Genomic DNA, 15,401 nt, shown 5'->3' with positions numbered 1-15,401 from the left:
AAACACGCATACAGACAACACACACACACACACACACACACACACAACTCACTCACTAGTCCCTACAAGTATCGGACAGGAATGCGTGTTCCTGGGTGGGGAAATGAATGACAAAGCCCATCCTGGGAAGGTATTGCATGTTTCACACTCACACACAACAGGTCGATGACTTTACCTGAAATGGATGAAGATGAAGATGAAGATGAAGGCAGAATTAAGTGGTTTTAAGACCAAATAGAATTAAATAAATTAAAAGTGAGCTGATTAATACAAATAAAAAGAGGCAAATATGCAAAATCTTGCTTAAAGTTTCTTAATTACTCACTAAATATGAATGAATTAATCCTACTCAAATATAAAAAGAGAGCATAGAGACAATTTATATATTTATATATTCAAAGCACTTATTTTATTTTAGTATTTTTATGCCATAAGTTACATATTTTTTTTAAATGAATGTATTTTGTTTTCTAACTCGTTTAAAGGATGTAATATCTGAATATATTTTTCTTATATGCACATAAAGATTTCAGCAACACCAAATGTTTCAGTTCTTAGTAATCGATTAAATCTCTCCATAAATCATTTGAATCCGTTTCTCTCTGACTCACAACCTCAGTTGCAACACTTTCAACGATGACAATAATCCGTGTCCTCGGGCTGTGAAAGCAAAGCTCACTGCGGAGGAACGTTTCCAGAAGCCTGTTCTTGGTTTCACCACCTGATGGCAACTCGTCCACAGGAATCAAATCTTCTGTTTTTCTCCTTTCCTCCCATAAACTTGACACTCAGCAGTTCCTCCTGTGTGCTGCACTCATCCATCTCATTGCAGCACTCCTTTAAACTATTTATTAGCCTTTACAGGCTTTACAGTTCACAACCCCCACAAAAACTTTCCATTTCTAGAACGTATGCATGCATACGGCGCCTGCGTGTAGCTCAGCTTTATTAACCAGTTACCTCATTTGGTCTTACTGCTCAATCACATATAAAAACTCATAAAACTAAAACTGTTGTTTTTTTTACCATTTTGGCAAATTAAGTTTCAGGACGCCCGTGTGAACACTAGTGTAATTACTTATATGTTACACTGATATTGTACATGTTTTATATGTATATTTATATGTAACTGTATATCTTCCTTCCCATTTTTCCTTTTTTTATTCTTTTATATACTTTTTTCTATTTTATCGCCTATTTTATTGAATTCTAATTTTAAATATTTAATATTATTTATAAATTGCCTGTGTGTAGCATGGAGGGGGCTGAAAGCTAACCCTTGACCTTGAACCTTGACCTTGAAATGTTATCTTTTTCTCACCATCCGCACTAAATCGCCCTTTCACATTCAAAAACGTTTAAAAAATAAAGCTGACAAATCAGAAACTTTTGCATTTTAGTTTGGACGACGAAACTTGAACTTTTCCAAAACAATCACGTCTTCCTGCTCGGACTCAACTGAACACAATGTGACGTAATCAATGAGTCGTCCAATCAAGTACATGCAAGTAGTACTTTGCGATCGTTTAGATGTATAAATTGATTGTTGCCATAACTTTCCAGAGTTCTAAAGAGGATGTGCTAAAAGGCTAATGTGCAACAGTAATAATAATTCAAACTGGAGGGCACTCGGCGAGCGAAGACCTCCGCCAAGGCCGATTCCATAAAGCAAAGTATCCGCGCAGTGATTGGGTTCGGGCTCTACTCAACTCGACTCGCTCTCTTTTGGTTTTCCATTTGCAAATGTTGTCGAAGTTCCAAGTGAGCTAAGCCGACACTAAAAGGTGACGTTAAAACCCTGCAGACCACTGATTGGTCCGAGAGAATCGTCACCAGCTCGACGGGACATCGTGCACAAAGTCAATAGCAACCGAAAATGTTTCACTTGACCCAGATTTTTAAATATGGCAGGCCGGGAAACTGCGCCAAACATCTGCACTTCGTCAACAATTGACAAAATGCAGATGTTCCTTCTTAATTTTGTTATAGTGCCCTGTGGAGATTTGGTGGGAGTGTGGGTTATCACATTCTGCCTTTGGTCACATAAAGTATTGCGTCGGCCCGGCTGGTAAAACTTTTTCCCTCTCCTCTCCCTGACCAGACTGCAACATCTTGAGATCAGGATCCAAGGCCTGCCCACACAACCCCAAGAGGATGACAGGGAGAGTGAAGCAAGCCCCCAGTTACACGCCAGTACAACATACATAATGATTGTGAGAATCAGAGGAGGACGAGGAAGGAGGACAGAGAGGATGGGAGGGGGGGGGGGGGAATGAGGAGCTGGACTGAGGCGGAGAGAGCCAGAGAGAGAGAGAGAGAGAGAGAGAGTGTTTATTTAAGTTTTTCGTCTCCTGACTCAGACAGAGAGCAGACTACAGAGGATAATGAGAAACAGATCTTTGGTGGAGAGGAAGAGGAGGGAGGGGAGACTCAAGAGAAGGAGGGACGAGGAGAAGTGGGGTAAAAAATAAAAGAAAGGAAAAAAAAGTAGAAGAGGAAAGGGGGAGGAGAGGGAAGAGTGACAGCTAAAAAAGGGGGGCTGTCGTGTTCATCGCCACAGGAAATAGGCCCTCTTATGTTCACTGCTGACAGTTAACATCACAGCCCTGGTGGCTATGCAGCCGGACTACAATGGCAGGTTTTGGAGACAGTGAACTGCTGCTCATGATTGGAATAATAATCGTAGTGTTTTGGGCTTAAATGAGAGAAAGAGTTATTGATGCTGAGCATGATATCGTGATGGGAAGATAGAAGACAATGATGTGAGGATGATGCTAAATAAGATAAAGACGAGCCATATGTGTAGAGTTTAAAATATGTGTTGCTGTATTAAGTAAATGTGAAGTGAGTTTGAGTAAAAGAAAAACCTCCAGAGTGAGTGAGGAGGGGGGAGAAGGGGGAGGCAGGAGGTTGGGCAGGGGGGATATTTGACTGACAGGCACAAGGTCCTATGGGGAATAAGTAACGGACCAACTGGAGCTGGGAAACCCACCCAAAGGCAATTAAGGGTAAAAGGACGACACAAATATTTGATAAACTTTTTTTTCTCCTCTGTCTGTCTTGAACGGGGAGGAAGAAGCTACAGGGATGGCGATGGAGATAGAATGAAAGACCCGGCTGTATGTGGGAGATGTGTTTCGGAAAAGATTGAGAGATATCCAGAGAGAAGATTTGATTTGGACCGCAAGGCATCCAGGCTGAAAAAGTTGCAAATACCCGAGCAAGAAGCAGTCTTCATCGTGTGGAAACGGCTTGGAAAAGTTGCTGAAGTTACATCAGAAGCTTCCAGGACGAGGGATAGGCTATTTGCGCCATGACAAGCAAATAGGAGAAAGACTAAAGTTTTGGGAATATCTCCGGGAAACTTTTTTTTCGAGGCGCACCAACGAAGTTAAAGCCGACGCAGGGAGATAAGATTGTATCACTCGGTCTGTATCCTGTCCGTGCTGCCGGAGGGCGATGGGGGCCGCGCCGGGCTCGGGCTGGGAAGAGGGTGAGTTCGAGTTTAAGTTGGTGTTTGAGGAGGACCCTCCGCCGCGGCAGAGCCAGGGGCCATCACCGGTTCGCTCAGCCGAGCCGGAGAGCTCTGTTCCCGGGAAAGAGAGTGAGTGCGCCCTGCTGCACCTGGAGTCCTCCAGCAGCAGCAGCCTGGGTTACAGTCATTTATAAGTTAAATGTGTTGAAGTAAAGGGACACAGTGGATAGAGGATGTCTGAGCGGCCTGACAGAGTCGCTTCTAATGCATGGGAACTTGTGTGTGTGTGTGTGTGTGTGTGTGTGTGTGTGTGTGTGCGTGGGTGTGTGTGGCTGCATGTTGCATGTGCTGTAATGAGGGCCTTCATCATGTGCTTATGTAAAGTTTGTATGTGTGTGTGTGTGTTTGAACTTGTGTGTGTGCCTCTCTCTTTAAGCATGTGAGTATATTGTTATTGTGTGTTTGTGGTGTGTGTTGTGTGTGTTGTGTGTGCATATCTGACTGTAATCCTGTCTGTGTGTGCATTTGTGTGTTTTGTGCATGTGTGCGTGCAGCCCCAGACTCAATGTGTTTCTAATCAGCTGTGCGTGTGAGGAGAGTTAACAGCTGCCATCTGGGAAGGAACCTCAACCTCTGTGTACTGAACAGGCACCACATACACACCTCCCACCCTCTTTCACTCAACCCCCAACTCCCCCATTTTTCACTACACACACACACACACACACACACACACACACACACACACACACACACACCTCGTATCCTCACATCCACTCTCTCATTTGTTTCCCGCCCACACTGGCATACAGTTGTATTACCACACCCAAGGCATGAGAGTGAACTACAGGACAAACAAGAGAGCAATTCTTCTGATACATTTATACTTTTCAGAGCATCACAGGAGAGTTTTGACAGCTATCCTGACACTCTGGTGTCACTCCTGGTCTTCAGATGTATGTCTTCAACTCTCCATATCTTTTGATTCAACGTGCCAACCTGTGGAGCACAACTGTTTTGTCTTGTGACCCCTTAAAACAAAGCTGGTACCTGGTTTGACATGCCTACCAGCTGTGACCAACCAAACACTATTATACTTATACTTCTATTTATTGGAATGACTTTTAGATTTCTGAAGAGGTAAAAGTTAGGGCGGTATGCTTCCCACTTTTACTTTTCTCACACCTTAAATCAGAGCTCTGGTATTGGGTTGGTACCCTGTATCCACACATATCCTCTTTTCCCCAAATTAAAGTCTGCATGGAACTCATGATGTAGAATGAGGCCAAGGTTTGTTATGGTTCTTAAAACTCAGTCTGTTTTATAATAACAGTGATGAAAAACCTTATTTAATGCGGCTCAGTCATGTCATGTTCACTAACCGAGGACTCTCCAAGGCCTTAGTAAAATGATTCAGTGATTCACAAGAAGAAACTATTACAGAGTCTAAAAAAAGACAGAATTATGATTTCTTTCTGTTTTCTGCGATGATGCTACAAACAAATACAATATTAGTCCTGACGTCCTTATGAGAGGTTCGCCTCAGGGCACAGAATTACATGACAGTTCATTGAGCCGACGCTTTTGTCCAAAGCGACGTACAAAAAGTGCAAACAATCCTGGAGATACAACTCCGAACAGCAAGAGTCTTGTAAGTACAATAGCTTCAAATACAATCGTTTAAGTGAACACTGTCTTCAAATGAGCCAGTTTGAAGTGCAACATACAGAAACAATAGAATACAAATTCAACTATTAGCTATAAATAACCCAAAGCAATACAAGTGCAACATACAAAGAACAGTTATTTAGTTTTCCTCTTTGTTTTGTGAAGTGTTACTTTATATTAAACATGATACACTCTTCTGCTGGTCTAAACATGAATGAATTATGATTTCCTGAAGGGTTATAAGAACCCTGTAGAGGTCAAATTATCTATTATTTTACCTGAAAAGAGCATAATCTGGAGGAAAGTCTGAAAAACGAATGTAAACAACAATATATATTCTCTTGCTTTGCAACCCTCGTGAGGTTCAACTCAGGACACAGAATAAAATATTACATTTAGAATTGAGATCAGGTTTATTGTGCTTAATAAGTGTTAGGTACATTTTCGTGGCTCATAAACTTCTCTGCTGGTCTGCACATAAACATCTAAATCATTGTTTCATGTGAAAGCAGAAGTTGCCTCAGCACTGCAGCTTTAACCGCTTGGAAATATTTCTGTTGCCAGGAAACATTTGAAGAGATTTTTCACCCCAAGTCTTAAATTTGTTGGCAGTTGCTGTTGTGTGTCCGCGTTGCCCAAAAATTGCCTGTAGGGCCCGCCGCCACTGCAGCGCAACAATGATCAGTTGGAGCCTCGCTCATTACAGAGTAACTACTGTTTGGCTCCATGTGGAGGCCGACCGCACCACGCTGGGGAAATGTTGTGGTGAGGGTCGTGGTCTTCAGGGGTCGCGTCCTCATTTGGATGATTGTTGCGCAAAAAAAGTCCAAAACTTTTTGTTTCTCTGTAATTAAAATAAAGGAGATGTAGAAAAGCCTCAAGTCGTCTTCGTAGCTGTCGAGAGCTTTGTTGTAAGACTTCGATCAGAGAGCCAAATGTTGGGCTACAATTCCCGCTGCACTATTTGTGACTATAATACATGAAAAACATGTATGGAAACACTCAAAGTAGAGTTTATACAGGTGTTAAGTCAATTGTGTGAGATATAAAATAAAATCCTACTATGTCATGCCTATATTCCTTAATCGTATGTACAGTATATCGTCACTGCTGGTACGCAAGAGCTATATATATAGCATGAACTAGTAACGTTAGCGTTAGCTAAACGCAGCAACCAATGCGAAAAACCACCACGTGCCATTTTCCTACAGTTGTCTGTAGAGATATAACGTGTTAATCAGTGAGCTTTAAGCTAGGCTAGCCGTTTCCAGTCTTTATGCTAAGCTACGCTAACCGTCTCCTGGCCCCAGCTTCATATTTAGCGGCCTACAGATAAGAGAGTGGTATCAATCTTCTCATCTTACTCTCAACAACAAAGTGAACCGTCGTATTTCCCATTTAAACTGACAAGACGCTGCACTTGCTTCAACGACATTGGGAGTGCACGTCATGAAGAAAAGTCCCAGTTGCATGCATTTTCCATATGGCATCAATTATAGATCAGTAAATCAAGGAATGTTGATGTGTAATGAGTGATGCAGGCATGTTGATGATAAAAAATGAATCTGTACTTACCACAAATTGTGTTTACAGTATTTGGATTGACATCTAATGAGTCTTTCTCATGCCAGATGTAAGAGAACAGCACGTTTTGAGAGCTAAATGTCATTTTGCGGTTGTGAAAAAAGATTAATGGGAGTTCACATGACCCCCTAAAAACCCACAATATATGATATAAAAAAGAATTGTGTTTGAACAAAAGGAAAAACAGCCAGAAGATAAATAGTTTCCATGTGGAAGTGGAAGTGTGTATTAGGAAAATGAACTCAGCACTTTTTAACAACCAGTTTGCACAGTTTTGATACTTTTGTGATTTCAATCAGGGATCTGAACTTATGTTGGTGCCAGTGTTTGTCAGGGTTCCACACATTCAGTCTGATCATCTTTTCTACCAGTTACAGATAACCACCATTCAATAAGCATCCCGAGCCCGCCATCCTCTGCCAATCAGCGGGCTGGGATGCATTCCCCGCCACCACGGAGGGCTGCTGCCAGAGAGTTCAGCGGGACCTATGAGAGCCTGCCGGCGCGCTCTGTGCAGGTGAGACAACCCGTTTGCAAGTCCTGCAAGTTTTTCATCAGAGGGTTAACGCAAGATTGAAACAAAGTTTTGACGGCTTGCATGATGTTTTGATAGGTTGTGGAAAATAGTTTTAAAAAATCTGCAAACATTGTGTTGTGTTCTCCAAACAACTGTCAGAGTCTCAAATGTGTGGTCATCTGTTATGTTGTGATAATAACTTTGGTAGATTTTGTAAATCGAGAACGTTTGTGGGGAAATAAACGGCTGCTCTCGTGTAGAGAATCAATCCAGAATGTCCCTTGTTTTGTCAGAGCAAAACTAAATGTTTTCTATTTCCAGTAATATAAAACAGATATATTTGGTATTTTGACATAATTATTAAACGTTTGCATTTGCTGTCTATTGACTGAGAGTCAAAACAGAGAAAGTTGAAGGTGTCTCTTGTTCCTCTTGCTCCTCTTGCTCCTCTTGCTCCTCTTGCTCCTCTTGCTCCTCCAGGTTTCAGAGTCTCGTGTTGTCGAGTGTCCGAGCATCCAGATAACAACCATCTCCCCTGAAGACGACCTAGCACCCACCATTTCCAGTTACTGGGACATGGGCAGCGGTGGCGGTTGGGACCGAGAGCGCCTCTACCTCCCCCTGTTGGACCCCTTTACTTACCGTGACAGATGCCCTGGCTCCCTCAGCCCCAGCCCCAGCCCTGGCTCCAGCCCCTCGTCCCGCGGCTGGCTCAGCCCCGCCTCCAGCTGCGACTCCCTGCTGGTGGAGGAGGAGGAGCTGAACGAGGCCACAATCAACTTCGGGCTCTCGCCGTCCTCGAGGCCTACTTCCCCCGGGGGTAAAAAGCGTAGAAACACCCCCCTGGTCTCCCCCTGTACTTCACGGAGGGGCAGTTACTCAGATGAACTGCAGGGATGCAACCTCGAGGGTGGAGACTCCACACCTCAGTCGCAAGCTCCGCCCAGCAGCTGTGAGCTCAGCATCCCACAGAAAACCAGGAAGACGTCGTTGGAACAGGTACAGACGCTGGATCGGTGTCATAGTGTTCAAATGTTGTTGTCTCCCCATATGGGAGATGCTTCAATAGTTAAACAATTAGCATCACACTTAATTGATGAACCGTACTTTTTGTTTTCCAGTTGTCTCCCAGGGAGGTGGATCCGGAGCAGGCTCCAGGCCACAGCTCGCCCTGCCCGCTGCCAGAGAACCAACAGACCAGGAGAGAGCCCCTTTCACTGGGCATGGACTACCTCTCTGTGCCCCCTGCTCTAGCCTGGGGCCGGACCCGAGCCAGCGCCCACAGCCCTCTGTTCAGGCAAGGATGCACACAATCATTATATGACAGTATCCATCAAACATCACAGTTATCTGTGTTAAAGGGTTAACCCAATTAGAAAATAACAAACAAGCACACTCCAAATAACTTACTCATTTGGTCACACCAGCATTTCATCACCCAAAGGAACTACTTTCATATGAACTCAGTGAGTCAGTGATCAGTGAGTGCAAGTCGGAGTACGTCTGTGCAGTTTCTGCTCAGCACAATTTGGCCGAAAGAATTTTATTCAAGGTTTAACAACATGAGGTAAGTACTGTGTTACAATAAAAATGGCATCATGCTTGGAGCATGTCACTGTGGTTGTATCTGTTCTTGTAAAAGATTAACAGGAGTTCATTAATCTACTAAATGTTTTCCTTCAAACTAATATTTCTACAGCAGCTGTGGACACTTTCATGCTAAAGGACACGCATTGTAAACAGTTTTGCACTCATTGCACTATAACATCTAATTATTTGCTCTGCAAAATAGTTATTCACTGACATCTCTGACAAACTACATTTTTAATTCATCTAAAACGTGCAGGTCTAATGCCTTGCCGCCACTCGACTGGCCGCTGCCATCCCAGTTTGACCAGTACGAGCTGCGTATTGAGGTGCAGCCGCGCCCGCACCACAGAGCCCACTATGAGACCGAGGGGAGCAGAGGAGCCGTGAAGGCCACGCCATCAGGACACCCTATCGTCAAGGTGAAACCCAAACCTGCAGATTGTGACAACACTGATATGTTTTTCCCATCTAACGTCTTGCACACACGTATATATTCAGAATCTTTTGGAATGAGATGTATGTTATGTTTCTATTGAAGGCAAAGTAGATATTTAGTTTGAATGTTGTGGTTTCATAATACTGGAACAAAGTCTTAGGACACATGTTGTGGATCACTTGCCGCTGGCCTCGACACAGTTTGATTTCCTCCCTCACGCCATGTCTCTCCGTACAGCTGTGTGGATACACAGAGAGGAAGCCGCTCTCGCTTCAGGTTTTCGTCGGAACGGCTGACGACCGATCAATCAGGCCACATCCCTTCTATCAAATACACAGGTACTGAACTGTGTTTCTGTTTAAACTACTGCCGAGCATCCATCTGACCACTGTGGCTTTAACCGTTGCGTAACTTACCACCAGCTGCTTCCAGTGTCGGTCCAGGAAATCAGTTGTTCTCAAAGTAACATGCTCTGGATGACATCAGCCTAATTTTAGAAGATCTAGCTACTGTATGTCCTACTTATGGCTTTTCAAGATAAAAAAAACCAGATGATGTTATTTGCCAATCAGAGTTTGTTGTTAACCTGAAACAGTTTGCACAGAGCTCCAGTGTGTCACAGGACTCAGCATAGAAACTGTAAATGGAGTTAAATGGATCTGCTTCTTCCCGCTCAGGGTGACGGGGAAGATGGTGGGTACTGCCAGTCATGAAAGTGTCCAGACGGGGACCAAACTTCTGGACATCCCCCTCAACCCTGAGAACAACATGACTGCACTGTGAGTAGGAAAGTCACCCTACAAGCCCACTTTTAGTTGTTCCATGTTTTCAGCTTTGTACTCCAGTTTCCAGGCCATGTTATATTTCCTTACTGGACCTACGCGGACGAATGTGGACTAAACAATCCCTTAAATGTATAAATCTTTGTGTCGTAGCATCGACTGTGCTGGGATCCTGAAGCTGAGGAACTCGGACATCGAGCTGAGGAAAGGAGAAACAGACGTTGGGAGGAAGAACACGCGAGTCCGCTTGGTGTTTCGGACCCACCTCCCTCTAACGCCCCCTGTAGCCCAGCCGGGCCGAGTCCTGGCTCTGCAGGTTGCCTCCCTGGCCATCGAATGCTGTAAGTAGCTGGTCAGACGCACTAAGAGAATAAACCATTACACACATACTTACTGGAGCTGTGACGATGATCGCTACACGATTATTGTGGCCAAAAGAAATATCTGCCAGTCTTTTGTTTGGCAAATGAATGTATGAAACCATAACCGCGTATTATCTGTATTATTAACATGATATCTACATGTGGTCAATTCTAGTATATCGTGACATTCCTAATGCTTACCAAAGAAGGTTGTTAAACCCACTTTGTGTCCAGCATGCATTGCCACTTGGAGTCGCCAAAGTCGTAGATTTTTAAACACTTTTAATTAGATGCACATTCAATGGATTAATCTCCCTGCCTCAGCCCAGCGTTCGGCTCAGGAGCTGCCCGTCATCGAGTCCGTCAGTCTCACCTCCTGCTCCGTGGAGGGAGGAGAGGAGCTTCTGCTGAGCGGCTCAAACTTCCTGCCGATCTCCAGAGTCCTTTTCATGGAGAGAGGGACAGGTAAAGGTCCACAGAGGAGACTTCACTTATTTAAGTAATAGTGAGGGTATTAATAATTCAGCCTGTTGCATTCAGTGTGTCATTAAGGCTTTCTAACAGCAGTCAGATATTGTTGTTACAGCCATTCAGTGAAAGAAACAGTTTTTAAAATGTATTTCTAACCAGCACATGTGAGTTTTTAATTATTTTTAATAAATAATAGGACCATAAATAGTATCTTTGTGTACCTACAAAAGCTCTATATAAATTAAATGTATTATTATTATTTAAAAAAGGATTAAAATGATGTAATGAAATAATATGCACATGTATTTTAATTGTGTTGTGAAACAGGCGAGAGGGACAGTGAGGGGGCAGAATGATTGTGAGAGTGTGAGAGTTGTGAGAGTGACCGGGCTGACAAACAAAGTGTTATTTAATGTAGACAATAACAGTTAAATTGGAGAAATAATAAACTCTTCAATTCTATCTTTATGATTAAAAAACAAGCAGCTCCTCTAAACTCTACCTGCCTGCCTCAAGGTGCTTTCAGCTTTACGAGCAGAACCAACCTGTTTGTTAGGCAGTACCTGTGACGCAATGAGAGCTAATTATATTCATTAAACCTACTGTGTGTGTGTGTGTGTGTGTGTGTGTGTGTGTGTGTGTGTGTGTGTGTGTGTGTGTGTGTGTGTGTGTGTGTGTGTGTGTGTGTAGGCTACACTTAATTCTCCTCTATGTCCTCATCTATTAGATGGTAAACTACAGTGGGAGGAGGAGGCTCATGTCGACCGAGACAACAGCAATGAGGTAATTCTGCGTGCGTGACGTCCGTCCTAAAAACATCACAAATTGTTTCTATAGCAACAGCATAAACATTTCTGTGTATTGTGTGGACACACCTCTTTTATAGTGTTTGTTGTGCGTGAGGGTCCCCACCTACAGCGACATGTCCGTCAGTCTGCCTGTGTCGGTTAGTCTTTACGTCTCCAACGGGAAGAGGAAAAGGAGCAGCACTCACTGCTTCAAGTATCTCCCCAGTGAGTGTCCCATCTCTCTGCAGCTCTCTTCTGTCTGTCGGGGCTGTTGTTCACGTTGTGTGTTTATATGTGTGGTGTTACTGTCCTCCCTGATGTTCAGAGGACAAGTTTTATTATAGTATATTTATCTCTATAAGGTACAAACATTGTGCAAGAACAAAATCAATTCTTGTACTTTTACTTGTGTTTTTACAAGTCCTGGTTGTTCCAACTTGTTTCCATGACGATATACTGTAAACCAGAAATACATAGTAAATATAAATAATTATAAATGAAAAGAAATGTGGCAATCACACATATATAACACACATTTCCACATTCTTCTCACAGTTATGTTCAAAGAGGAGGACCCGCTGCTGTCCCGGCCCTCTGTGCTGCCTCTGGATGGGGGGACTGTGGGGTGTCAGCCCAGGATGGACAGGGGCTTCCACGTGAGAGGCGACCCCATGGATGATGATCGAGGCATGGGCTTCCTGCCCCCTTACCCCTCCACCTACTCCCCTCCCTGCCCCACTATGAGTTACCATGAGGAGTACTGCTCCAAACCCGACGCTGCGGTGGAGGACCCCGGCGGGTCCAGGGCGGCCCTCTCCGAGCGTCAGCCCAGCTTCGAGAACCTGGAGCTGGGCTTCACCGAGCTCCTTCCCCCCTTATACCCCCGGGGCCCGCAGCCTCCCTCCCCCTCTCCTTCCCCGTGGTTGGACTCACCCTACCTTTCCTCCTCGCCCTCTCCCTCCCACTCCTCCTCTCTCAGCCCGTTTCCTGCCGGCAGTCCCATCTCATCCTCCCCTCTGCCTCCCATCCCCACCTCCCCTTACCCCCAGTACTCTGCGTATCCTCAGGAGGTGTGTCCCTCACCTCCCTCCCACCCCAGCCTATATCAGGACATCTGCCCGGCACCCTACTCCCACTACGAGGGCTGGGACCCCCAGGGAAGGGTGCTGGGGATGGGACATGGGGGAGAGAGGGATGCCAAGATCCAGGATTGCCCCCTGGAGTTTACCAGCTCGTCTATGCAACACATTACATTTGAAGAAGGTGAGTTACACGTATTTGTCTTCATCCTAATCAATGCAAACGTGTAAGAATCTGATAAATTGAACTATTTGGCGACATTACAGACGTGCAAAGGACAGACAGAGATGATAAAGAAATGTTATTATGCACATTAAGTAAGTATGGATGAGTTGTGTTGGATCCAGAGGTGCAACTGAGTACATTTACTGTATTGTACAATTTGAAAGTACTTTACTGAAGTATTCTCTTTCAAGGAATTCAAGGAACATTTATTGTCATTCTGCAGCACAAGGTTGCTCAACGAAAAGCAGTTAGAGAAAACAAGAAGAACAGAAACAGTCGTGCATTTTTTAATTAACATCAGGAGGAATGCAAACAGCCGCAACGGTGAAGTTTGTCCACTGTGTGTGAGCACCAAGCCTCACGCATGTCAACACAGTTCGTCTCCTCTTGTCCCACCGGAGTTCACCCGTCAAGTGCAACAGCTTTTCTGCGATGCCAGGTTGGAGCAGGTCTCTGAAACGAGTCTTATCTCTGAATCCTTGAACGGTCCTAAGACTGGAATCGAACCTGTGACGTTGCATAGGGCATGCGCTGTTACCACTTGTCTACCAAGACAAAGTTATGAGTCTAGTAAAGACAATATGCTACTATATGCTGAGATGTGGGTTTACAGTCTCCTTCAGAAGTGATGATAAGTGTAACTTCTTCTAACCTGCAGGATGACAAGAACTCTGTAAGGTGCAGCCCGTCCGCATTTCCTTTTGCAGCCAATACTGATAATGACATTTAAAGATATATATAAAGATATGTACAGGCGGAAAGGCTGCTCAATATGAGGAAGATATGCGATAACGCTGTTGAATATCGCATAACGACATTACTTGCATAATGCGAGCCAATATTTCGGCTGATATTATCTTGGGCATACTCTAAAGATGTCACACCTGCTGGCATTTTAAACTGCTCAGCGATGAACAATTGTGATATTAACTAACCCCCAAAGCAAAACATTTCAGCCACAACGTTTTAAAAACAATTGTGTTTAAGGCCGAAGTAGCATATTGTCTTTACTAGACTTTTTCCTTAGATGGCTGCAATATTGAGCTTCTGTGAAAATCATCACAACTAAAGCGTTTGTGCAGGAGGAGATTATTTGAGGGTTGATTATCTTTGGTTCCAGCGATGCATTAGCTGAAACAAGCGTCCCAGTGACGTGGTGCTGTACGAGGTCGATGAGAGGATTGTGATTTTCTGCTTTCCCTCCGCAGTGACGGAGTTCATCGGGGAGGACATCCAGTCTTACCAGTCAGGCTCACAGATGGACAACCAGCCACACTGAGCGCAGAGCAGCTCCTCACCCCCCCCATTTGATATTCAGCATCATTTTAAATCCATTATGCACTCGGTGTTAAGATGCGTCGCTCCAGTTACGTGGTATTGGCAGGGGGATTACCAGAACACTGTTGTAATTATGACCACAGGTACCTGTTTTATGTGGTTTTATAAAAGGGAAACTAATGTTTTTAACATGTTTTCAATATAAATTATACAAGAACGCGCTTGAGTTTTGTGTGTCTCGTGTGTTTTACTTGCAGAATAAATCTAAATCTACGCTCGAACAAGGTGAATCGAGAATAAAGGGACTGATGGAAAAAGAAAAAGGCTGAGAGTGTATGGAAAACTAAATGGTTTAATAAATTATTATGTCAAGATGCCTTATTCTCTACAGGAAAACATATGTATAAAAGATACCTTTTATTTTAAGAGACGCAATTATGTCTTTATTTTCAGATTGCACCAGCAGAAAGGTAATCCATCCTGCAGTAAGAACACATTTGTCTGCTCAGTTCCTGGATGGGATGGACATTTTCTGAGTAATGGTGACAGGATTTAGGATCCTTTGTTGCCAAATAGCAGCAATTATTTCTGCTTTTTCTCCTGCATTGCCAGATTAAGGCGTAGTAGTTTGATAATATGACTTACAAGCAGAGAAGATGACTAAAAGACTTTACTGACAACCCATGTCATGACAATGCCTCTTGCGTTGAGACTTGACCAAGCTGTGACTTTTAACGCTGTTTGAAAGGTTTGCATGAGAAATAGTTTGTTAGTTCTTTTGAAAGCCGAGCAGGTTTGTCTGGAAGAACAGCGCCACCTGGGGGGGGGGGACGGACGGACGCAGGAACGCCTCAACGGTATCAGCAACTGAGATACAGTATCACTCATTCTGCTGTAACACCTCTCAGGTCTCATGTTCTGCTGTGTGGCTATAAGAAATAAAGACACAAAACGTGGTTATAGTTATTTGCAATAAAGGTAATGCAAATACACCAACAAAACAAAAGACGCTAAAGTAGCATTATATGTTTTCTCGACAGTTTTATGGGTCTAAATGCTTCAGTGCAACCATACATGGGCATGTTGGGAGCTTGTTGAGACCAAAAACAGCCTTAATGGTAAGGGATAGATGTAGTTGGTGCTTT

The 15,401-nt window shown here is 43.8% G+C and overlaps 1 protein-coding gene across 2 annotated transcripts; it reads left to right on the top strand.

Moving 5' to 3' along the window:
• Nucleotides 1-3,067: 3,067 nt before the first annotated feature.
• Nucleotides 3,068-14,661, top strand: nfatc4 (nuclear factor of activated T cells 4). 2 transcript variants are annotated; one of them, XR_003833903.1, is made up of 14 exons: nt 3,068-3,604; nt 7,099-7,244; nt 7,725-8,243; nt 8,366-8,541; nt 9,091-9,253; nt 9,508-9,608; nt 9,948-10,049; nt 10,206-10,393; nt 10,739-10,879; nt 11,613-11,668; nt 11,772-11,898; nt 12,229-12,936; nt 14,187-14,399; nt 14,514-14,661. XR_003833903.1 is itself a non-coding variant. In XM_029453508.1 (13 exons), the coding sequence occupies exons 1-13, from the start codon at nt 3,460-3,462 to the stop codon at nt 14,255-14,257; spliced, it is 2,643 nt and encodes an 880-aa protein (XP_029309368.1). In that variant the 5' UTR covers nt 3,068-3,459; the 3' UTR covers nt 14,258-14,661. The 2 variants fall into 2 exon arrangements, 1 of the variants encoding a protein (XP_029309368.1); XM_029453508.1 differs by having other exon boundaries at nt 14,187-14,661.
• The last annotated feature ends 740 nt before the right edge of the window (nt 14,662-15,401 follow it).

Source organism: Cottoperca gobio, chromosome 17 (assembly GCF_900634415.1).
Source record: "Cottoperca gobio chromosome 17, fCotGob3.1, whole genome shotgun sequence".
NCBI lineage: Eukaryota > Metazoa > Chordata > Actinopteri > Perciformes > Bovichtidae > Cottoperca > Cottoperca gobio.
Note: the sequence above shows the minus strand (reverse complement) of the source record. Positions and strands in the feature narration are given on the sequence as shown.

What these genes read in the sequence shown, in the direction of transcription:
- nfatc4 (XM_029453508.1), top strand. Translation starts at nt 3,460, where the DNA reads ATGGGGGCCGCGCCGGGCTCGGGCTGGGAAGAGGGTGAGTTCGAGTTT. An exon ending in GGAAGACGTCGTTGGAACAG is followed by an intron (nt 8,244 to 8,365) that starts GTACAGACGCTG and finishes TTTGTTTTCCAG; the next exon opens with TTGTCTCCCAGGGAGGTGGA. An exon ending in TTTCATGGAGAGAGGGACAG is followed by an intron (nt 10,880 to 11,612) that starts GTAAAGGTCCAC and finishes CTCATCTATTAG; the next exon opens with ATGGTAAACTACAGTGGGAG.